We start from the raw sequence: 25,763 nt of genomic DNA, 5'->3' as shown, positions 1-25,763 counted from the left end.
CTGGGCAAAAACCTGTGAGAGGTGGGACAAGCAAACACTCTGTACCAGGGGTAGAAGTGGGCATGCGCAGGCGTGGACAGGTGTTGAACTCAGAACCGGCGGGGTGGAGCCAAGCGCCCTCCCCTGCCCTCAGGCCTTTCCCTCCTTGCTAGCCGAAATGGAACTAGGGTGCCCTACCGCGCAGCGCCCAGCCCTACAATAAGCCAGAGCTGGACAGGGAGAAGAGCTGTGGGGCAGCTTGAGGTGCGTTCCAGCTGTGAAGGCTCTGAGCAAGGCAGCAGCACTAAGGAAGTGTCAGGGGGAAAATGCTTTTGCTGGTTCCCTTGATCACTGGCCAGCCCATTCGGATCCCTAGTTGGGGGCAACATGAAACCACAAAATGCAGCTGTTAAAAAACCGCAGTCAGAGACAGAACAAGGCCTATTCCCGGGGTGCTCACATGCCAGCTGCGGGTCCCTGTGTGGGCAGCGGCCGGGGGACAGACCTAGGGTGCGCACATGGTCCCTATAACATGGTGGCTGTGGGCGTGGCCTCGAGTGCGCACAAGGTCCCGGTAACAAGAGGACTGCACGACCCGGAGCGGGGGCGTGGCACACTTTCTTCTCCTGACAGGGGGCAAGCACAAAGGCACTCAAATGGGCAGGGCAACCGCATCGACCCAGTCTGCTTCTTTAAATTGTGTGCTCTAAAGGCCACTCCCTAGAGGCTTACCCTTCTAGGGCAGTTTTATAAATTGGCCTGCAAATTGGACCTTTTCTGGAAATACTGCTACCCATCTCCTGAGCCTCAAGGGCCTCGTCAGAGCACGTTAGTATTACCACCCAATCCCAACAGCTTCCTTCCATTTCATGCCCCTATGGTGGTGATCACTGGTAGAGCATGAGAGGCCGTGGGCGTGGGCCCGTGATGCTGGTAGGTCGTGACTGAAACCCATTTCATGGCGAGCCCTCTAATAAGATGGATCACACATCTTAGGCACACAAAACTTCAGGGTACCAACTGAAAAACCGTTTCATTTCAGTACCCATTTTACCTGGGGGATGCCTCAGGTCAAAGAAGCTGTAATTTTTTTAACTGGGGATGAGGACATCCCTTGTGTTCAATTTCAAATGAGTGCTTCTATTCCTAAGCTCAAGTCCCCATTAAAATGTATACTGGAAAAGTGGGACCAATTTGACACACAACTCTTGAAGCAGCAGCAGCTGATCTTTCTCTGCCGAACAGAGTGGCTGAAATACCCCCTGCTAAGTGGAAAAACCTGGCCTCCAAAGAGAAGTATAGACTATAACATCATTCTACAATTAGACCTGCATTGTAAAAGTGAGAGTAAATGGTTTGAGGTCCCCTATGTGCAACTATTCTTTTCCCTAAGGAATATGCCTCAGCTCTGTCTGGCCTGTGCCCCTTACCCTATTCAGCCCACTTCAGGACTACCTCCACCTGTGAGGCTCCCTGTGGCAACTACCTCCACCAATGCCAACCAGGGCTCCTCAGCTCCTGTACCCCAACAGGAGCCAGGGAGGGCCAAGACAGCCAGGACATCTCAGGCTACCCAGATGCCCAAACTCTGCCCCCTACAGGCAGTGGGAGGAGAATTTGGCCCAATAAAGGTACACACCCCCTTCTCACTTTCTGACTTAAGGTGAACTTAGGAAAGTTTTCAAATGACCCCAACAAGTATATAGATGTTTTTCAGGGCCTGGGTCAGTCCTTCAAATTAGACTGGAAGAATGTCATGCTTTTGCTTAATCAAACCCTAACCAGCAATGAAAAGGAGGCTGCTCCAGCAACAACTCAAGAGTTTGGGGACACTTAGTACCTTAGGTACATAATCTGATAATGCCAGAGAATAAGGACAGATATCCCACAGGTACTCAGGCAGTCCCTGCCACAGACCCTCACTGGAATCCAGATTCAGAACAGGCAGACTAGAGCCATAAGCATTTCCTGACCTGTATGCTTGAGGGATTAAGGTAAACTAGAAAGAAGCCAATGAACTACGCAACGTTATCCACCATAACTCAAGGAAGGGAAGAAAACCCAACAGGTTTCCCTAAGCAATTGCAAGAGGCTTTAAGAAAGTACACTCCCCTGTCACCAAACTCTATTGAAGGTCAGTTAAAACTAAAGGACAAGTTTATTAGTCAGCAGCAGACATCAGAAGGAAGCTTCAGAAGCTGACTTTGGGACCAGAACAGAGTCTAAAATCACTGCTAAACCAGGCAACCTCAGTGTTTTATAATAGAGACCAAGAGGAACCGGCTGAAAGGAACAGGAAAGATCCAAGAAAGGCTGTGGTCTTAGTTATGGCCTTCAGGCAAGCAGACCCCAGGGGCTCAAATGAAGGAGAGGCTTGGGTTAGCTGCCACTCTGGCAGAACTTGTTACCAGTGCAGTCTAAAGGGACACGTAAGAAACTGTCCCCAGAGGAACGGACCACCACCTCATCCATGCCCACTGTGCCAAGGGAATCACTGCAGAGCACACTCTCCCTGGGAACCAAGGTCCCCTGGGCCTCAGGTGTCTGACCAGATGACCCAATGGCAGGACTGAGAATGCCTGACACAAGTGCCAGCATAAGCCAGCACCCTCACAAAGCCCCAGGTAAAGCCAGCCATAAAGGTCCAGGAAGCCAATTGTCTCCTGGGCACTGGCACAGCCTTCTCAGTATTTCCCTCCTGCCCTGAAAACTTGGTGCTGGTATTAGGAAAGTTACTACCTCTATTCAGTTACTATAAGCTATCTCAAAAGTTAATTAATAACAAATTCTCTTGCTAATTAATAACAAATTCTCTTGCTAATTCTCTCTGCAAAGGGCAGCTGTCTCTGCAAGCCAGCTTAATTCTTTAGCTGCCATAGCTTTAAAAATAAAAGAGTCCTAAATCTGCTAACCACAGAGAGGAGGGAAACCTGTTTCTAGGAAAAATGCTATTTTGTAAACCAGTTAAGTGCTACTTTAAATATAGAACTCAGGAATCAATCAAAAACCGGGCTAGAGACCTTCAAGAACCTGGCTCTGTTCTCTCCTAGGCTTGTTTGTAACTCTGGGTCTCTCATCTTTAACCACCCGGTCATATTTATTTCTTATAGAACCATAAGGTCACAGTTAATCCTGCTGCTGGAACCCCGGATGTCCTTGGCTTGTAAGCTCTATCATGAACCTGTAAATCAACCTGTACCCCTAAAAGGCTCCTCTCTGGAAGAAACCTTAATTGCAGGGCCCCTTCTATGCCCCATTTCAGCAGGAAGTAGTTAAAAAAGATCGACACCCCTATTCCAACAGAAGTTAAATTTTCCTGTTCAGAAGGGGGAATAAGGGAATGTGTTCTCTTTCCAGGTCCATGAGTGGGTGTAGCTTTAAGGGCAAGAATTTCCCAGCACTATGTCCCCCTCCCATCTCTCTCCATCCAGGAGATTCAACGGTTTATGTTTGAATTTCGTGGGCGTGGGAAGAAACTAAAAGTCAATCACTCCAGCAGAAGTTCTAAGGAACTCCTTTCGCTGGCCCACGGTCTTGGAGAAGGTGGAGGTTTCTCCCAGGATAAAAGTCCATGCTCCCTCACCTGTGCCAGATTTCCGACTTTCTGGAACCCCTTCCCACATGGTGGGAGCTCCCTCTGGGATTTTCCCTCTGGAATCCCCTTCCACACTCTTCCTGGAAGCCTTTCTCTTCTCCTTTCCTTCTCTTTTCTCTACCTAAATAAAATCACCTTTCTGCAACACTGTTTTGGGTCCAAAGTTTTACCTTGTGAGCATACAGTGCAGCTGAAGCAGCCCCACCACTCATTCTTTAAGAAGTTGGAGGCCAAAAACCCACAACATCCAAAAAAAAAACCCAGTTACAATATTCTTGCCAAAAACCTTAACTCTAGTCTAATGATCTAAAAAACAACAGATAAGCCCAGATGAGATGGTATTCTATAGGCTACCTGACCAGTACTCCTTAAAACTGTCAAGGTCATGAAAAATATGAAAGATAAGTTGAGAAACTATCACAGACAAGAGGAGACTAAAAAGCGTGGCAAGTAAATGCAGTGTCCTTGATTCCTGGAATAGAATATTAACGAAAAAAAACTGGTGAAATCCAAATAAAGTCTAGAGTTAACAGTAATATACAAATTGTCTTAGTTTATTTTCTGTTGCTCACAACAGACTACCTGAAACTGTGTAATTTATAAAGGAAAGGAATTTACTCCTTTCCTTGTAGTTATGGAGGCTGATGTCCAAGGTCAAAAGGCCTTAGAGGTGAGTCCTTTAAGAGGTGATTGCGCATGACAGTTCTGCTCACATGAAAGAACTGACCCATTCCTAAATTAATGGGTTAATAGGTTAATGAGTTAATGAATCAACGAGTTGTTATGGGATAAGACTGTGGGTTTACAAGAGAGAGAGAAACCTGAGCTAGCATGCTTAGCCCCTTGCCATATGATGTCCTATACCGCCTTGGGATTCTACAGAGAGCTCCCACCCGCAAAATGGCCCACACCAGATGCAGCACCTTGGCCTTGGACTTCCCTTTTCTTTTCTTTTCTTTTTTTTTTTTTTTTTTTTTTGAGACAGAGTTTCGCTCTTGTTACCCAGGCTGGAGTGCAATGGCGCGATCTCGGCTCACCACAACCTCCGCCTCCTGGGTTCAGGCAATTCTCCTGCCTCAGCCTCCTGAGTAGCTGGGATTACAAGCACGCGCCACCATGCCCAGCTAATTTTTTGTATTTTTTAAGTAGAGACGGGGTTTCATCATGTTGACCAGGATGGTCTCGATCTCTTGACCTCGTGATCCACCCGCCTCGGCCTCCCAAAGTGCTGGGATTACAGGCGTGAGCCACCGCGCCCGGCCCGGCCTTGGACTTCTCAACCTCTGTTAACTATAAGAAATGAATTCCTTTTGTTTACAAATTCCTCGGTTTTAGGTATTCTATTTTAAGCAACAGAAAATGTACTATCACAGGTAGGAAGGGATATGGCAGGCTTCATATCCCCATATCCACTTAGGCTTAATAAAAGTAATAAAGTGTTTTTATAGTTATGCACCAAACCATAAGCGTTCATGTTAGTTAGGATAAACACTAAAAGAGCTTCAAGTACATCCAGGTCAGATTTTGCCAATGTATTTACCACAAACTAACAAAAAACTTTTGGTTTTGGGGTGTTAGAATTGAACATAAGCGATCTGTAGTATGTACTCCATAGGACTATGAGAATTAACTGAGCTAATACATGACAAGTACTTAGAATACCACCTAGAATACAGTAAGTGATATCAGATGACTTATTATTTTTACGTGCAATTTACTTTGAGCCTCTATAAGAGACACAAAAGTGATTAAAATTTATTTCTTCCATATAATCTGATAAACTATGTATATCTAACTTTCCCAGTATACCATTACAATAACAGCTAACATGTATAAAATGACTGTTATATGCTATGCACTATGTTAAATTTTTTAATGCATTAATGTGATGGTTAATACTGAGTGTCAACTCAATTAGATTGAAGGTTGCAAAGTATTTTTCCTGGGTGTGTCTGCAGGTATTGCCAAAGGAGATTAACATTTGAGTCAGTGGACTGGGAGAGGCAGACCCATCATCAGTCTGGGTGGGCACCATCTGATCAGCTGCCAGCAAGGCTAGGATAAAAGCAGACAGAAGTTGGAAGGACTTGACTTGCTGAGTCTTCTGGCCTTCATCTTTCTCCAGTCCTGGATGTTTCCTGCCCTCAAACATCAGCCTCCAAGTTCTTCAGCTTTTGGACTCTTGTACTTATACCAGTGGTTTGCCAGAGGCTCTTGGGCCTTTAGCCACAGACTGAAGGCTGCATTGTTGCTTCTCTACTTTTCAGGTTTTGGGACTTGAACTGGCTTCCTTGCTCCTCAATTTGCAGATGGCCTATCGTGGGATTACCTTGTGATCATGTGAGTCAGTTCTCCTTAATAAACTCCCTTTCATATATACATATGCCCTATTAGTTCTGTCGCTCTAGAGAACCCTGATTAATACAATTATCTTATTTATCATTTATAAGCACTCTAAGGTAGATACTATCATTATCATCCTCACTTTATATATATCAAAAGGGAAGCTGTAAGAGACCAAGGAATCCACCCAAGATTAAGTAGTGAATCCATTACTTAAACTCAGGCATCCTGACTTGCAAGAACTATGCTTTTAACCATAATCTTATGCCACCTTCTACAAGGTATGTGTGTCATGTCTTGACACTCCAGTTGAGAACCATGATGTACCAAGGTCAAGGAAATCTGCCATACCAGTATTTCTCTACTTCTCTAACAATTACATTTTAAGTTACACATACAAATAATGCCAGCAAAACAAAGTTAAAACTTACCAAATGGCGCTGTATGATATTAATCCTTTTGAATGCATTAAACCTGAAACAAATGTGGAATACAATGAGAACAGTAACATGGGTAGTCATGTCTCAGTTTACAAATAGCATATCACCTTTTGTTTCAGCCTCTTCTAAAAGGTATTGTTATAAGAAAAAGTTTTAAAAGGCTTAGCTCTCATTCACTGCTGGTAGGATCATAAAATGGTAAAACCACTTTGCACATGAATTTTATGATAGGTTTATTCATAACTGCCAAAATGTGGAAGTAACCAAGGTGTTCTTCAATGCTTGGAAGACAAACCAATTTCAGTAAAACCACATAAAATATTATTCAGCCATGAAAAAAAGAAATGAGCCACTACGCCACAAAAAAAACTGGAAGAAACTTAAATGTATACATACTACTAAGCAAAAGAAGAAAGTCTGAAAAGGCTACATACTCTGATTTCAACTGTATGATATTCTGAAAAGGGCAAAATTATGAAATCAGTAGAAAGATCAGTGGTCACCAGGGGCTTGGGAAAGGAAGGGAGGGATGAACAGGTAGAAGACAGGAGATGTTTAGGGCAGTGAAACTAATCTGTATGATACTGTAATAGTTGATATATGTCCTTATATATTTGTCGAACTTTTTTGCTCAAATTTGCAAGTCATTTTTTCCATCAACTTAAAACTACTCTGAAAAATAAAGTTGTTAATCTAAAGAAAAAAAGCTTTGTTAAAGATGCAACACAAACAGCATTCTCGGACACTGTAGAGAGGTATAAATTGGTACTGCCTTTCTAGTAAATAGTTTGGAAATACAAATCCACAGCCTTTACAATGATCATACCCTTCAATCCTGTAATTCCACAAGCATGTGCACTAGGGAAATCAAAGAAATATGACCAAAGTTTGATTGATAAATATGTTCACAATGATTTACATGATGGAAAAACTGAAAACAAAGTAAATGTCTAAGACAACAGCATTATTTTAAAGACTGTATCACCTATGAATACACATAGCTATTACACAGCCACTAAAAATACTAACAGGTATTTAAATGTGTAACATGGAAAAGTCGTCATGACAGAAATTACAACAGGAGAGCAGACTACAAAAACAATAAACACAACACACTTCTATATTTGCTGTTTTAAAAGCACTTGTTGGGCTAGGAAAACAAAGCCTGAAACACAGCTTGACCAAAGTGACCACTAATAATGGACATGAGAATGGTGAGGGTGGGGGGACCTGGGAAAAGGCATGAACAAACATGGAATGTTGGCAATTGTCTCTATCCCGATGCTGATTACGGGACTGCAGATACACACACACATACACACATACACACACACACACACACATACACACACACACACACACACAGTTCACTAAGCTATAAACTTCATAATAGTGTACTCAATTGCTTTATGTAAATTATAGTAAGAAAGTAAAAGGCAACACGGGGAAGGGCAGTGATTGAGAGAGGCATGAGGAGGGCCTCTGAAATGCTGGTATAGCTTGTTTCTTCATCAGGTGCTGGTTATTTAGGCATGTTTGGTTTGTGAAAATTCATCAAGTTGTATCATTATGCTTTGGGCCTTTTAAAAAATTTCCCAAAAGACACAGCTCTTGCCCTTGAAAAAAACACAATGCAGTGACAGATATGCATATAAAAATACTACAGTTAGAATATACTGTGTGCTTTTTAAGAAGCTAAATTTAAGATCTATGGAAAGAGGTCAAAGCTAGACTCAGTAGCTGCAGCAGCTTGATAAGGGCTGTGCACACGTGCAGATATATATACTATCTACTGGAACTGATAAATTGACAATCTGTTAATTTTTCAAGGATACTGAGATAATATGAAGAGGAACAGCCTGGCTGAGGTTTCACAAAAGGCAATATGACCAGTTACCCCTTGTAATTACAACTTGGATGACTGGATTTATAAAAATATTTGTAATCCAACTTTTCAGAATTTATAGTACTTTCCTTTTATACTATATTCCAATTGAATAACAGCATTAAAAAAAAAGAAATGAACTATTTGTTTAAATCAGTCATAGTTCACATTCCTGAACTAGCATTGTTTTCATTTGTCTCAGCACAAGTAAAATATTCTCATCCTAGCCCAGTGATTTCAAGACTGGCCTGTACATTAGAATCACCTGGAGACTCAGCTGGGCACTGTGGCTCATTCCTGTAATCCCAGCACTTTGGGTGGCTGAGGCAGGCAGACCACCTGAAGTCAGGAGTTTGAGACCAGCCTGGCCAACATGGCAAAACCCAGTCTCCACTAAAAGTACAAAAATTAGCTGAGAGTGGTGGTGGGTGCCTGTAATCCTAGCTACTGAGGATGCTAAGACAGGAGAATAGCTTGAACCTGGGAGGCCGAGGTTGCAGTGAGCTGAGATTGCTCCACTGCACTCCAGTCTCCAAGACAACAGCCAAGACTCCATCTTCAAAAAAAAAAAAAAAAAAAAAAAAAGTATCACCTGGAAACTCTTAAAAATTCCAAAGCCCAGGTCACACCAAGACCAATTAATTCAAACTCTGGAGGAGGTGGGGCACAAGCACAGATATTGTTTGAAGCTCCCCAAATGATTTCAAAGAATGGAAGCTGTCATTAAAAATCAACACTAACACTTTATAATTATGAAACTGAAGTGACAGATTGTATCTAATTTAGGGATACTTTCTAAACAAGGTTTTCAGAATTACTTTTAAAGTCTGAACTACACTACCCTAAAACACCATTTCTAAAATGTTTTCAACTTGACTCAATTTTATCTTTTTGGAAGTTTTAAGTATTGAAAAATTTAAGAGCTAATTTCTTTAGATCCAGAATGACTTTGGATTCCTTAATGAGGCCAGTACCCAAATGTCATTTCAAAGTTAAAGAGGGTGTAGCCAGACTGGCAAGTCTTATCTAACAGTTTAAGTACTGACTGCAAGTAAAGAGAACTCAGGCCTAGCTCCAAGTCCCAGTTTTATACATAAAATATAATTTTATTTAACTCAGAGAAAGTTAATGTAAACCCACCAAACGCAAGTACAAAGCCACCGTGCACAGTATTTATAGGTCACAAAAATCTGTGGACCAATTACTACAAAAAGTACATACATACAACCAAATTCCTTGCCAAATTCTACATAATCATACTGCTTTCATTCAAATTCACACTCATCTGTCATTTAAAATTTGATATTAGCTTTTATACCTCAAAATGTATTTGAGAATTCAGCGCCCCAAGTACTTCTGAATTTATGATCTTTCCTTTCTACTGGCTCCAAAACTGCCATCTGGTGGAAAGGAAGAGGGCATGCACATCTCCGCTACTTCTAATTTCTTAATTAACTTTTATCAGGCTTATTTCCTTCAGCTGATGTCAACTTGGTTTTTTAGAACAGTCATTCTCAAAGTATGACTTGGACAAGGACCATCAACATCCCCTAAAAACTTGTTAGAAACTCTGCCCCACCCCACATCTACTGAACAAGAAATGGTGGAGCCCAGAAATCTGCGTTTAACAAATCCTCCAGGTGGTTATGATGCATGAAGTTTAAATAAACAACTGTCTTAGATGAGAATTTTATGACTCAGGAACTTCTTCCAAGTGTCCAATAAAACAAACATGGCCTCACGAAATTAAACAAACTACATGAAACTGTTGAAGCAGGAAGACATCATGAAAGTAGTGCTTAGTGAAATTATCCCAGAAGTAGGCAAGGTGTGAATAGAGCAGAAAATCAAGTCCAGGAGGCCAATAATTTAGGCATGGGGTGATGAAGAACAGCAGCTGTGGAAACAGAGGGGAGTGATATTATTAAGATTATGAAGTAAAAACTCAATGGAAAAGAATGGCAGAAACAACTTTAAGATTTCAAGCCAGGACAACTAGGAGAATATAAAAAAGACAGGGAAAGAAGCTAGCTGGTTTGCAGGATGTAATATAAATTTGATTTTGAATTTCAGTTTGTCTGACATAAGCAGAAATATTCAACAGAGAAAAGAGACTACGGCTTGAAAGAATAGTTAGGACTAAAGGTATGTCTTATGCCACATGCATGTAAAATCATTGAGACGGGAATCTCTCAGCCTCTATAAGGAATAAATGAGAAACCTGCAGTTGAAAACTAATTGCCAGAAGGATGCCACCTGCCAACTGCAACTGTGGTTTGGTCAGCAGCGTTTTATTTTTGTATTCTATTTATTTATTTTTAGAGAAAGGGTCTCACCCTGTCACCCAGGCTGGAGTGCAGTGGTGTGATCACAGGCTCACTGCAGCCTCAATCTCCTGGGCTCAAGCCTTCCAAACAGCTAGGACTATAGGCACACACCACCGCACCTGGCTAATTTTAAATTTTTTCATAGAGAGACAGTCTATGTTGCCCAGGCTGGTCTCAAATTCATGGGCTGTGATCCTCCAGCCTCAGCCGCCCAAAGTACTGGGATTACAGGCTTGAGTCACCATGCCTGGCCCAGCAGTGTTTTAAAGCTACTAACATTATCTGCATGGAATGGGAGAGATGAAAAAGAAGAAGGAAAAAAAGAAAAAGAAAAAAACTGCTAACATTTAAATATCAAGAGATTTCACCTAAAAAATGCAGTTTTTCCAGAAAAATCAGTAGTTATGGAAACCCTGGGTCTATATTCTACAAGGGCAACAAAGCCTGGGGCTGAGAAGCTGCCTCCTCTCTAGAGCACTCCCTCCAGCTCACCAGTCCCCCACACTGCCATCTAGCCAGCATCTGCCAGTGCTTTCTTCTCAGCCTCTGCATTCAGGCTAGTGATTCCTAACCCAGAAAAAACCTAACAGAGCATAAAAGATTGAGCCTTTGATCAACTAAGAAACAACTAAGTAGAAGTAAAAGAGAAGAGGCCAGGTGGCTCCCAGTACTTTGGGAGGCTGAGGCGGACAGATAACGAAGTCAGGAGTTCAAGACCAGTCTGGCCAACATAGTGAAATCCTGCCTCAACTAAAAATACACACACACACACACACACACACTAGCCAAGTGTGGTGGTGTGCTCCTGTAATCCCAGCTACTCGGGTGGGTGGCTGAGGCAGGAGAATCATGTGAACCCAGGAGGTGGAGGTTGCAGTGAGCTGAGATCACGCCACTGCACTCCAGCGCAGGCAACAGTGCGAGACTCCGTCTTTAAATAATTAAATAAAATAAATTAGAAGTAAAAAAGAATAGAGGCAGTCAAAGAGCAAAAACCAAAACAATATACTTCGGCAGAGTACAGAGCAGATGGAAAAGGCAATGAGGCCTATTAACAACCTAAAAAGTAACCTTTCATTTTTTTTAGATACTAGGTTTCGATGTGTTGCCCAGGCTGGAGAGCAGTGGTGTAATCATAGTTCACTGTCAACTTGAACTCCTGGGCTCAGGTAATCCTCCCACCTCAGCCTTCCACACTGGAAGGAAAGGCATATGCCACCATATCCAGCTAGCTTTTTTATTTCTTATTTTTTATACAAACAGAGTATTGTTATGTTGCCCAGGATTGTCTTAAACTCCCACCTTGGCTCCTCAAAGTGCTAGAATTATAGGCATGAGCCACCATACCCAGCAAAGAGCAACCTCTTTGAAGAGGCTTCCTGACTCCCTCTCCCTATCTAAACCTGGCTCTCATAACTGTGCTTTTTCCTTAAGACACTTACCAGAATTGGTAATTAAAAATTACGTTTCACTATTTGCTTCCTATCTGCTCTCCTTCCAGACTCCAAGGGCCTTCCTTACATAAGGAACAGCAGGAACACCAAGCAGTCCAGGGTGGCTACAGGATAATAGAAATGCCTACAACTGTGCTTCTCAGCAAGTAGAACAGAACTGTAGGTAACCGTTCATTCACAAATTCACTGGGGCCAAATCTGTGAAATCTAGGCTGGTAAATTTGTATTTAATGGCATAAGCAGAAGGGCACCTCTGAGTTTCTGAGCAGAAGAATGGCAGGCACTGAAGTAAACCTTAGCAAGATTAACCTGGCAATCACATACAAAAACAATTCACACTGCAAAGATGAAAAAGTGATAAATTTGAGACTATTGATGAAACTTGAATCCGCAGGAAGAGGTAAGGTGTGGGAGTGTGGGAGAACTTAGATAACTGAGAATCTAGAATGAAGAATGATAGTGCCGAGAGAGAGACTGAGAATTATACTTTTGTGCAATTTTTTTTTCCTTTTTTCCTTTTTTTTTTTTTTTGAGATGGAGTCTTGCTCTGTCGCCCAGGCTAGAGTGCAGTGGTGTGATCTCAGCTCACTGCAACCTCCGCCTCCCAGGTTCAAGCAATTCTCCTGTCTCAGCCTCCCATGTAGTTGGGATTACAGGCACCTGCCACCACACCCAGCTAATTTTTTTGTATTTATCGTTGAGACAGGGTTTCACCATGTTGGCCAACCTGGTCTTACTCCTGACCTCAGATGATATGCCTGCCTTGGCCTCCCAAAGTGCTGGGATTACAGGTGTGAGCCCCTGTGCCTAGCCCTTATGTGCAAATTTATATATGAGGTGCAACTGAGACATTCAGCGGGTTGGACTAGCACTACCACTCAGGGCAAGTCAGGTTAGGCAAAAATTTGAGTTATCCTAAGAGATGATTTATTTGGGAACCAAAAAAACCTCCAAGAGCTAAATTGCACTGGGGTAAGCGAAGACGTGGTGGAAAGTGGCATTAGGAAAGTAGGCCAGTACTAGAGAAGCCAAGGGAGGCCAGAGCTCCAGTGTGAGTGCCCAACACTGTCAACCATGGCCCAAGGCCCTTTTTTCTCTCTCAGAAACACTTCCCTTATATACCTGTGGGTTAGGCTGTTGTGGACTGGACCACCTTGGCCTCTGCTTTCTAGGATAATGCCCACTCCAAGGCTGAGTCTGGAAAAGGCATCTCAGATCAAAGGCCCCAAAACAGTCCTGACCCACCTCCAGAGTCTCCAGCTTGGAACATAGGGTGGAAGAAAGCCAAGCTGAACTGTGGGAATGACAGATCCTCTCCAAGTCAGTTAACTTTAACAAACATGTCTTTCCAGTTTGTTTCTCAATTTGCTATTTGCTGACAACACTGAAAAAGCAGCAGCAACGATTATGTGTACTGATTTTCTTAGTATTTACTAAATCTCTCCATGAGCTGGTGCCACGACAACTAATTTTAAGGTATTGGAAAAAACGAGCAGAAAAGCAACTCTTCAATGTATAAAAAGTATCTACTGAGAATGAGGTCTGTGGATACAATGTTAGACACCTAAACACTTTCCACTGAAACTATTCTTCTTAAGTCAAAGAAACACTTTCATTCCTTTGCAGAAAACCCGGAAGGCAAATTTTAAGGCTTAAAGAACCCAGTAATTTAAGTTGTCATTACTTTAAGGAAATAAGGATGTTTCTCCCTTCAAATGGACGCAGCTGCTACCTGAAATGACAGCATGGCCAGGCAGTGGGCTACTCAAGACTCAATGAGGCCTAACTTCCTACAGATGATGGCTACCAGATTTCCTAGGCTGAGCTCAAGGCGCAGTCAGGGGTACTTTCGAAAAGTTAAACAACTTTTGCAAACATGTTCCCCCATGCCACGTTAAATATCGGCAACACTAGCCTGAAAGTTCCAGACGCCTGTATTGACGCTGGAGCCATGCAAGAAAGCTGAATAAAATCACACCAATAAAGCTGAATAAAATCATGCAAGAAAGCTGAATAAAATCACACTGCATTGAGCTTTATTGAAAGTTCAATAAAATCACTTGCAGCAAGTGGCAAAGCACCTGTGTGTATTGGTTCCACAAAACATGCAGCACAATTCCTCTAAGCTGAATCCCTCCGTGTCCCCAAAGTGCACCCAACTTTGAAGAAAGGAAAGAAATTGAAGCCAAAAGAATGACATTCGTGTGGGGACAAGGCTGAATTGAGAGCCAGAGGCAGAAAACGAGGATGTTGCTGCAAAGAAGATGCTAGAGGGAGAAAGAAGAGACAGGGAGGCGGGCTGGGGCTTGGGGCTGGCCAAGGCTAGGGTCTCACAGCTGCGCCTCCGAGCGCGACTCGAAACTTCGAAGCCAGCAGTCTCCACCCCCGGCCCTTTTCCCTCTTGGGCGAAAGCCGCTGAAGAGCCTGCCCTTGGCAGCACGCTCGCTCACTCACCTTGACATGAACCTCCACACCTCCAGCTGCCCCATCGCCAAATACTCCGGAGCTAAAGCAGCAAAGCGAGAATCACCAGAACACTTCCACCGCCTCACGTGAGCCCCGCCCACCGCCGGCCTGCGCCGCCGCGCACAGGTGGCAAGTCCTCCAGGAGGCCAGAGCGGCCTGCAGCGGCCTTTTCCGCTACGCGACGCTGAGGGGCGGGGCAAGAACGACGCCGGGAGGAAATAGTTGAGGGCGGGAAGGGAGATTGGGACCGGGGCGTGGCCTGAGAGCCGAGACTGGGCCCGGGAGAAGGCGGAGAGCGAGCTGAGGCGGGGCGGGGAGACGGAGAAGAGAGCGGACCAGGGCGGATTCGCAGGGGAGGAGATTGCCCTCCAGAGGCTGCCTTAGCCCAAAGCCCAATCTGTTGTCTAGGCTTGACCTGCCAGTTTGACCAGCAGGGACTGATGTGAAAGACTTTTCTGGAATTTTAGTAATTTTTAACTATAAAATGTAAACTTAGTATTCTTTGAGAATCAAGTAGAGGAATTACGCTTGATAAAGGACATCGGTGTAGCTTATTTATTCCTAACCCAATATAGCAGAACTCCTTTAACATTAGGGTTGAAACATTTTCAGTTTTCTTGGGAAAAGTTATAAGTCCCCCACTCTTCCTCAAAGACAGACAAGAGTTGTCTAATTAAGAGATAATAGATATGTCTTCCCAACTAAAGTAAAAGTTACTGTTTGATTCAGTGAAAGTATAATTACATTCAGAAAGTAGCTTACTCTTAAATGAAACCAACATATAACTCAACCACTAGGATCCCCTGTTAAATTGAGGAAAGCGTTCCTCTGCTTCCAGACCCACCCAGATGTCCAGCAGAAAACATTTCATCGCCACTAAAGTATTGACACATTTATCAGAAAGAAGAAATCCAGTGACAAATTTCAGAGAGGACACATGAAAGACGTTTTCTTGGTACTATGATATTTAAAGAGATACGCTGTTGAGACTTTGATCAAAAATTACTCTGCTAACCTAGGTCAAATGTAATAACCAAATGCCCACTGAGAAGAGGACAGACAACAAACATCACCGAAGGAACTCCTTACCTGCAATTTGGTTTTTAATGGCCTACAGGACATCGCCATCTGACATCATCATCTTGTTTCATTCACTGCGCAGAGCAAGGAACTAGTCATCTGACCTAGCACGGTTTACTGGAAAAAGCATGGACTTATCTGTCAGACAGACCGAGATTCAAATCTTCCTTGTCACCATAGCGTCACATGTGTGAAACCTGAGTCTCACAAGGCCCCATCGTTAGAAGGGCACTGTGCTTGTTTTAATGCTGTCCTATTAATAATTTTTGAGTAAGGAACCACAAATTTTCATTTTACAGTAGGCCTGCAAATTATGAAAATCAGTCCTACCCCTAGCACACTAATAGTTTAATGACCTTGAGCAAATTACATAGCTTCTCAGAATCTCCATTTTCTCATCTAAAAATGGGTGTGCTGATGACTAAAGACTAGAGGTGTTTGTGAAGATCCATTAAAATACAGATGGAAAGTCTGGGCATGGTGGCTCACGCCTGTAATCCCAGCACTTGAGGAGACCGAGGTGGGCAGATCATGAGGTCAAGAGATCGAGACCATCCTGGCCAACATAGTGAAACCCCATCTCTACTAAAAGCACAAAAATTAGCTGGGCGTGGTGGCATGTGCCTGTAATTCCAGCTAGTCAGGAGGCTGAGGCAGGAGAATAGCTTGAACCAGGGAGGTGGAGGCTGCAGTGAGCCGAGATCACATCACCACTGAACTCCAGCTTGGCAACAGAGCAAGACTCCAACTAAAAAATAAAATAAAATTAAAAAACCCAGATGGAAATATGGGCATAAATTACTTAGGACCTTTTAGGTATTCAAGATCTGTCAGTTGTGCCACACCTTCCACCAAACTGTCCTTCCTATTCCTAAATTGTCTATTTCTTCCAATGATGCTATCGATCTTCTGGCTTCCAGCTCCAGAAACCATAGTCCTTTAAAAAAAAATTATCTTAACATTCTATTTTGAAGATTTTTCAAACATATAGCAAAGTTATAAAAATTTAAAGTAAACACCTATGTGCTCACCACACAGATTCCACCTAGATTTACATTTTATCTTGCTTTAATCCTTATCCCAAATATCTTATTTTTTTATGCATTTCAAAGTTAATTACAGGCATTGTTTTCCTTCTCCCAAAATATGGCATGTGTCTTATTATCTAGAGTTAAATATTTGTTTACATATTTTTCCTTTTGAGACAAAATTTATATTCTGTGAAATGCTCAAATCTTAAGTGTGCATTCAGAGTTTGACAAATGTATACACTTGTGCAACCAAAACTCCTGAGATGTAAACGATTGTCATCACCCCAGAAAGCTTCCTCTCACGATTTTCCAGTCATTCTCTGCCTATCACTGCTTTCCCCACCCCAGAGGCAACCACTGTTCTATTTTGAAAACCATTGTTGTTTGTTTTGAGGCTGGGTCTCACTCTATCACCCAGGCTAGAGTACAGTGCCACAATCACAGCTGACTGCAGCTTCAAACTCCCTGGGCTCAAGCAATCCTCCCCCCTCAGCCTCATGACCAGATGGGACTTCAGGCACATGCCACCACACCCAGCTAATTTTTGTATTTTTTTCGGAGAGATAGGGTCTTGCCATGTTACCCAGGCTGGCCTCCCAACTCCTGGGCTCGAGAGATCTGCCCACCTTGACCTCCCAAAGCACTGAGATTACAGGTGTTAGACACTGCACCCAGTCTTTTTTCTCGATTACTTTTGCATTTTCTAAAAATTCATATAAAATGGAATCATACAGTGTGCACTTTTTGGGTATGGTGTTTTTCACTTAGCAAAATGTCCATATCGTGTGTATCAGTAGTTTGCTCTGTTTTATTATTAATACTTTATTATATGAATACACCACAGTTTATTGATCCATGCTCCTCTTGAAAGATTCCTGGACTATTGCCAGTTGGGGCTACTATGGATAAAGCTGCTGTAAACATTCTTGTGTAAATCTTTTGCAGACATATTTTTCCTTTTCTCTTGAGTAAATATCTATACATAGAATGTCTTGTTTATAGAGTAAGTCAATGTTTGGTTTTATATGAAACAACCAGACTCTTTTCAAGTGTTTGTATCATTTTGGACAAGAATTCTGGTGGCAGACAATCCACAGAATTGGGAAAAATGTTTACAAATGACACATTTGATAAAAAGCTAGAATATATAAAGAACTATCACCATTTAAATAACACAATTTTTAAATGGATAACAAATTTGAATATACTATACAGCTCTCCAAAAAAGACATATGAATGATCCATCATCATATGAAAAGATGCTCAACATTACTAGCCAGCAGGGAAATGCACACCAAAACCACAATGACTTCACACCTACTATAATTTTTTTTAAAAAAACAAGTGTTAGTGAGGAGAATTTGGAATCCTCAGACACCACTGATGGGAATATATGATGGTGCAGCTACCTTGGAAAAATGTCTGACAGTTCCACAAATGGTTAAACAGAGTGACCATATGACCCAACAATTCCATACCTAGGTATAATATCCAAAATACATGAAAACATAGTCCTCACAAAAACTTGTACATAATGTTTATGGCAGCATTATTCATAATTGCCAAAAAGTAGAAATAACCCAAATGTCCATCAACTGATAAGTAGGTAAAAACAAAAGTTACATATCTATACAATGAAGTATTATTTGGCAGGAAACAGAAATGAAGTACTGATACATCATGATACAACATGAGCAAACATGGAAAACACTGTGCTAAATGAAAGAAGCCAGTCACAATAGACCACATATTATATAATACCATTTGCATGAGTGTCTAAAATAAGCAAATGTGTACAGATAGAAAGTAGACTAGAGGTTGCCTAAGGTTTGAAAGGAGGTAGGAGAATTGGAGAGTGACAGCTAAGTGGTACAGGGTTTTCTGGTGGAGTAATGAAAATATTCTAAAATAAATAGTGGTGATGATTGGGCTACACTAAAATGAAAATATTGTAAAATGGATAGTGGTGATGGTTGACTGAATCATATACTTTATATGGGTGAATTCTGTGGCATATAAATTATATCTTAATTTTTAAATAAAGAATTCTGGTTGCTTCATATCCTCAGCCACATTTTGTGTTGCCAGTCTTTTTCATTTTAGTCATGCTGGCGTGTATGTAGTGTTATCTCCTTGTGGTTTTGATTTTAATTTTCCTTATGTCTAATGATGTTGAGCACTTTTTCATATGCTTATTATCTTCTTTTAATTTTCTTGCCCATTTTTAAATTGGGTTATCTTTCTATTCGTGTTTGATTTTGTCTTTTTTATTATTGTTCAATTATCTGTCTCTGTTACAAATTACCCGTACAATTTAGCAGCTTAAAGAAACCAACATTTATTGTCTCTCAGAGATTGCAAGGGTCAGGAATCGGAGAGACTTAGCTGGGTGGTTCTGGCTCAAGGTAGCTCATGAGGCTGCAAAGCGTTGGCTGGGATTGCAGTCATCTGCATGCTCAGCTTCCAAACTCATGTGGTTGTTGGTGGGTTGCAGGTGCTTTCACATGGATCTCTCCGTGGGGCTCTCACAGTGTAGCAACTGGCTTCCCCTGGAGAGAGAGAGCCCAGAGAAAGAGCCACCAAGACAGAAGCCACGATACCTTATGTCCATCACTACTGCTTATTTTATTGGTCATGAGGGAAACCCCAGTACAGTATAGAAGATTTTATGAGTTTGCGTGTTCAGATGCAAGGATCCTTTCTGGCTGTTTGGAGGTGGCTGTCATACTTGATTTTTTTTCTTTCCTCATTGCCCATCAGTCATCAAGGCATACCAGTTATTTCTTTGAAAGATTTCTCAGATTTGTTCTATCCTCTCAACACCTCCACTGCTACCATTCTAGTACCCACTTGTAACTCATCCCAGATTTAACTTCTCTCTTCTCCCTCAACCATCATACCCTTCAATTCATTCTGCATTTTACTGAAAATAAATTTTCCTGAGATACAACTTTTGATGGATTAGTAAGCTGCTAAATAATCTCACAATTGTCTACAGCTATCTTGTCCAAAACCAGACACAGGTGACTACTGTGCACTTAAAGCGTGACTGGTATAACTGGGGAACTCAATTTTTTAAAATTTATATTTAAAAACTAAAACAGTGGTAAAACATTTATACTGATTACATGTTATAATAACAGTATTTCGGATGTATTGGGTTAGAGAAAATATATTATTTAAATTAAGTTTCCCTGTGTCTTTTTACTTTTTCAATGGGGCTACTAGAAAATATTAAATTACAGTCAGGCATGGTGACTCATGACTGTAATCCCAGCACTTTGGGAGGCCAAGGTAGGTGAATCACCTGAGGTCAGGAGTGCGAGACCAATCTGGCCAACATGGTGGAACCCCATCTCTACTAAAAATACAAAAATTAACCAGGCATGGTGGTGCGCACCTGTAGTCCCAGCAACAGTCTGTTCCTCCTAGGGCTGAGGCAGGAGAATTTCTTAAACCTGGGAGGCGGAGGTTGCAGTGAGCCAAGATCGTGACATTGCACTCCGGCCTGGGTGAGAAGAGTGAAACTTCATCTCAAAAAAAAAAAAAAAAAAAAAGTTAATTACATATGCGGCTCACATTGTATCTGTATGAAACAACAGTAGTCTATAACATTCCCTTCAAACTGACTGACTTTTGAAGCAACAGAAACAAGGCTTCACCTTAACTATTCAACTTTATTTACCATTTACTTGCTCTTACTCCTGTCACATGCATCTCCCCTGGATGTCTCTGAGTATATAATGTTGATTTTCTGCCACTGCTCCTCAGCCCATGCAATTCCTTATACCGGGAAAGCCATTCTTCTTTTATTCCCCTCTAAAATTTATTCAGCCTAAAGGCTCAAGTCTTATCTCTCTATAGTAGTACTTTACTGTAACCTCTACTGCGCTCTCCTATCTGAATTTCAATTACATTTCTAATTCATTCTTCATTACTTCTCTCTCTCTCTCTCTCTCTCTCTCTCTCTCTCTCTCCCTCCCTCCCTCCCCCTCTCTCTCTCCTCTCCCTCTGTCTCTCTTGAGATGAAGTCTCACTATGTTGCCCATGCTGGACTCCAATTCCTGAGCTCAAGTGATCCTTCCACTTCAGCCTTCCCAGTGGCTGGTACTACAGGCCCACACACTGCACCTGGCTTATCATTTACTTCTTACATAATTTGTTGTCATAATTGAATGCTAATTTCCTCTCTCAAACAAATTGTACGTTCCTTGAGGACAGGAACTGTATCTTATATTTTGTCTGAATATTTCAAAATCCTACTGCTGGGACATGGTAAGAGGCCTTACAAATTTGATATACTAATTATATGAAGGAAATTTTGTATACAAATAACTTTGTTATATGCTAACCAGCGTAAAACTGGCATTAATGTGGAAAAAATAAGGTTGTAAAATTTATTTGTCAAAACGCAAGTACTGCTTGATGTAAGTAAGTACCCGTAATGTGAAAGATTATCCAGGAGCCAACACAAGGGCTGAGTGATGGAAAAGTGATTCCCTCCTACTTTAATTTCTCGGAAATCAATGATTGGCAATCAATGAAGTCTCTGGAGAACCTGCCAAAAAGCCATTCTTTTTGCACTGAGGCCCCTTAGCACACCCAGCCCTGTCTCATCCCCCTCTCCCTGAAGCTCTACCACCAATCAAGGATGTCTGTGAGTGCCAGGAATGAAAAGCAAGATGCTTATTTCCATTGTTCCAATAGCCCACTTCTGGAAGGATCTCTGAGATCCTGCCTTTTCCTGACTCTAACCAGCTGTGCGACCTAGTTGACTCACCTTGCCTCCTCACTCATAGGGTGAGTAGTAAACCTCAAGACTAAACCCTCTACCCCTTTCATGCCTCTTGGAAATGTGCTAAAACCCGCTTGTTTTCCTTTTCTTTGCATTTGTGATTTTTCCAAAAATTTACAAAGTGGTCCTTTGAGTGAAGGGTGTGTTCCATGCCAGTGTGCCTTGCCAAGCCAAAGTAAGGTTCTCTGGCATGCAGTGAGTTCATTGGACCCCCCCCGCCAAGGCTGTGAGCAAGGTAGTCTCAGCGTACCCCTTTGGCCAAGGTCAACTGCAAGATGCATGAATGCACAGAATGTAGACAACCTGCAAGAAGTCCTGGTGTCTTCCCAAACAAGGAGACCTGGGTCGAACAACTAAAGGCCAAGAGGTAGGGCATTGCCCAACTACTACAGACAAGAACTGGGGAAAATAGAACTTGATTAAGTGACTGCAGACAGCAGTTCATTTCAATTTATCAATCTCAAAAGAGTGGTGTGGGATACTGTGAGGGCTGTGACCCAGTAACACTTAAGGAATTTACCATTTCCTCCTTTGCACTTTGGGCATGAATGACTAGCCTTATGGATCCCAAGGTTTTGAGGATACCTGCAGTTAAGTAATAAAATCCTCTGGATCCTCTCCCTTCCTTTTTGCTTGGTACCCAAAGCAAGTTAAATGAGCCATTTTGCAAGTCTAGTATTCATCAAATAAGCATCAGTATGGCTATGTGATGGTTAAGACATTGAAATACTTCTAAAGTGATTGTAAATAGCCACTGCTCACTGCCAGGCAACTCATTTCCTTGGGCCCAAAGGATCCCCAAGAGGGTACTGCTGAAGAAACCAACCTGGCACCTGCCAGGTGACTGGCCATAGCTGACTACACTAGACCCCATCACATGTCTTCATAGTGAGCCCAGATCCTTTTAGAGATGGCATTCCTTGTGAGAGTGCTTGCATACCAGAGGGCCTATGCATGGTGTCCATCAGGCTGCTCTTCCCAGGGCTGAGACTACCTGCTGCAGGCTGACACACACAGACTTGCCTCCAGGGCATTTCAGTGTACCATAGCTCTTCAGCATTTTGAATATTACTCTTGCCTTTTTGTATGCTTGTGCTAATCATTTTGTGCAACCCAAAGAACAGGGCTTCACCACATGCATTATGATGGAATTATTGAAAGGATCACATAGACAAAACTGGGAACTGAAAATCTTTGGAAGAGGATCCACATCTGGGGCCCTTTCTTCTCTATCTCCCTCTCTTGTTGGCTGTGTGGAACCTCATGCAAACTTGTGGAATGTCTGCTTCTATTTGGTGCTTTGTCTAATCATGGAGGGGCTATTATGATCCAGGTGCTGTGTTAGTGTTAGGCTCTGGGGGTTACATGGAGCCATGGAAGCACAGAGTAGGGCCACATGTTATAGTGTAGGAATCAGAGAAAGCTTCCCAGAAAAGGTAGCTGTTTTAGATAGAGAAACTCTGCACAGATGGAGCATAATAGGTGACTCCAGCATTCTGACAGTGGCACAATAGAGGTAGGGAGGGATCAGGTCTCTAGGGACTAGGAAGCCTCCTTAAGGGTATTTAAGCAGAAATATGACATAATCAGATTTGACTTCTATCAGTATTACTCTGAAGCATAGCCAGTGGATCAGAGGAAACTGATCTCCCTATATGTTTTCTGTACCTTCGTACTAACTTGACTTGCAAGAGATTTTGATTTGCCTTGGCTTGCCTGATTCCAACTCTACCTCACGACATCATCTCATAATATTGCTTTTAAATAATTATTTTTAACATTCCTATTTTGTTTTTATCGCACTTGCTAATTGATTAATCTGTTTCTCATTTTCTGAACTCAGCAGAGCAATCTGATTAGCCTGGTGTAATTTTTTTGAGCTGTGAATGGGCCAACTTGGATTAAGAGGCCATGGAGTTTAATCAGCCATTTGCATACTGGAAATGTTCATGGGTTCCAACATTATGTGGGCCTGGCAGGAAATTATGGCTTATTTCTCAGATCATCAACCAATATCCATGGTCAGAGTATTGATTCAAAAGGCAGCTGATAAGGATAGGAGTATTGATAAAATTGGAAAAAAATATAAATAAAGATAGTTCTGTTAGACCAAAAAATGTGTGAATATATGTGCAGAAATATTCTAGAGAAATGCACACCCAAAATGTTAACAGTGGTTATCCTTGGGTGGTGGTGGAAATATGAGTGACTCACTTCTTCTCTATAATTATTTACATTTCCTATTGTTTCACTTAAGAACAGATAGTTGTTTTGTGACAAAAATAAAAGTGATTTTTAAGGAAATCAGGGAGCATTACACATATCTGCCGCATTTTTCCTTATGGCTAATTCCCAAAATACCTTTGGACAAGTTTTGTCTTTACTACATGTACTTGGTTTCTAGTGAGTTGCCACTAGGTGGTGAATATACCACATCAAACAAGATTGAAAGGCTTCCATTTTTTAAATAAGCTAATCCTTCCAAATGAAATTTCTTAGAAAAAAGAAAGTCTTAATACATTTTTCAACTTTGAGAGATGGCATACCAAATTATGTCTCTAATAATTAGAATAAAAATTCAGACATAACACATTCACAACACAACACTGACATTATAAAGAATTTGTACTGTGTTTTCCAAGAACACAAGGCTCTGTGCACAGAAATAGTACAATGTCCATCTGTAGATTTAACATAATTTGTGTATTTCAAACATACAATGTCAAATTATCTTTATTATTGAAAAATATTCATTTTATGTAGATACAGTCTTGAGGACCTCACTTAAGCAATAAATATTTATATTTAGCACTAAAACATTCCCAAATGAGTAAATGAATAAAATGATCTGTCCTACAAGTAAGTTGGTTTACAAATTCTATGATGTTCTATGGAACTAGTATCACCCAATACCAAAATCAGGCAGGAACACAATAAAAAAATAAAACTAAAGGCCAATATCCCTGTAGTATATGTTGAACATACATGCAAAAATCCTCAACAAAAATACTAGCAAACCCAACTGAACAGCACATAAAAAAGATAATTCATCATAATCAAGTGGACTTTATTTCAGGGATGCAAGGATGGTTCAACATTCTCAAATCAATAAATGTGATTAACCACATCAACAGAATTAAAAACAAAAACCATTTGGTCATTTCAACAGATGCAGAAAAAGCATTTGATAAAAACCAACATCCCTTTATGATAAAAACTCTCAACAAATTAGATACCTCAAAATAATAAAAGCCATTTTGACAAACCCATGGCCAACTCATACTGAATGAGGAAAAGTAGAAAGCATTCCCCCTGAGAGCTAGAACAAGACAAGGAATTCTCACCACTGCTATTCAACATGAACTGGAATTACTAGCTAGAGCCATCAGGCAAGAGAAAAAAATAAAGGGCATCCAAACAAATTATCTCTTTTCATTGATGACATAATCTTATACCTAGGCAATTCTAAAGACTCCTCCAAAAAGACTCATAGACTTGATCAACAACTTCAGTAAAGTTTTAGTATACAAAATCAATGTACAAAAAGTAGTAGCATTTTTATACACCAAATATTTTCAAGCTGAGAAACAAAACAAGAACTGAATCCCATTTATAATAGCAAAATATATATATATAGAATACTGGAACATATTTAACTAATGAGGTGAAAAATCTCTACAAGGAAAACTACAAAACACTGATGAAAAAAATTAAGCATAACGCAAACAGTGGAAAAAACATCCCATGCTGATGGATTGAAAGACTCAATGTTGTTAAAACTGCCTGAGCAAAGCAACCTTCAGATTCAACACAATACCTACCAAATTACCAATGCCATTCTTCACAGGATTAGAAAATAACCATCCTAAAGTTGACATGAAACCAAAAAAGAGCCCAAATAACCAAAACAATCCTAAGCAAGAAAAACAAATCAAAGGCATGGCATTACATGACTTCAAATTATACTATAAGGCTATCGTAACTAAAACAGCATAGTACTAGTGCAAAAAAAGACAGATTAATGGAACAGAATAGATAACCCAGAAATAAAGTCACATAACCTACAACCAACTGATCTTTGACAAAGTCGACAACAATAAACCATGAGGAAAGGACACCTTATTCAATAAATGGTGCTAGGAAAATTGTCTAGTCATATGCAGAAGAATGAAACTGGATCCTCTCTCTCACCATATATGAAACTTAACTCAAGCTGGATTAAAGACCTAAATGTAAGACCTGAAACTATAAAAGTCCCAGTAGAAACCTTAAGAAAAATTCTTTTGAACATTGACGTAGGCAACGAATGTATAAGACTCCAAAAGCAAATGCAATGAAAATAAAAAAATACAAATGAAACTTAAACTC

At 41.2% G+C, this 25,763-nt stretch overlaps 1 protein-coding gene across 5 annotated transcripts in view; it reads right to left on the bottom strand.

Annotated features, from left to right (window-relative positions):
- HIBCH (3-hydroxyisobutyryl-CoA hydrolase) overlaps positions 1 to 25,763 on the bottom strand; it is a 142,865-nt gene that overhangs the window by 104,056 nt on the left and 13,046 nt on the right. For 3 of the 5 annotated variants that reach the window (XR_001817062.2, XM_017500711.2, XM_017500710.2), the window contains exon 2: positions 6,349 to 6,391. Coding sequence is in view for 3 of the 5 variants with exons in the window: in XM_017500711.2 (XP_017356200.1) it covers positions 6,349 to 6,391 (43 nt within the window). In the remaining 2 variants the exon portion in view is untranslated. Of the gene's footprint in view, positions 1 to 6,348; positions 6,392 to 9,596; positions 10,140 to 14,477; positions 14,622 to 25,763 lie in introns of those variants that run through there. The other 2 variants (XM_017500709.2, XM_017500706.2) reach the window with 2 other exon arrangements.

This window comes from Cebus imitator, unplaced genomic scaffold (assembly GCF_001604975.1).
Source record: "Cebus imitator isolate Cc_AM_T3 unplaced genomic scaffold, Cebus_imitator-1.0 Scaffold268, whole genome shotgun sequence".
NCBI classification, from domain to species: Eukaryota; Metazoa; Chordata; class Mammalia; order Primates; family Cebidae; genus Cebus; species Cebus imitator.
Note: the sequence above shows the minus strand (reverse complement) of the source record. Positions and strands in the feature narration are given on the sequence as shown.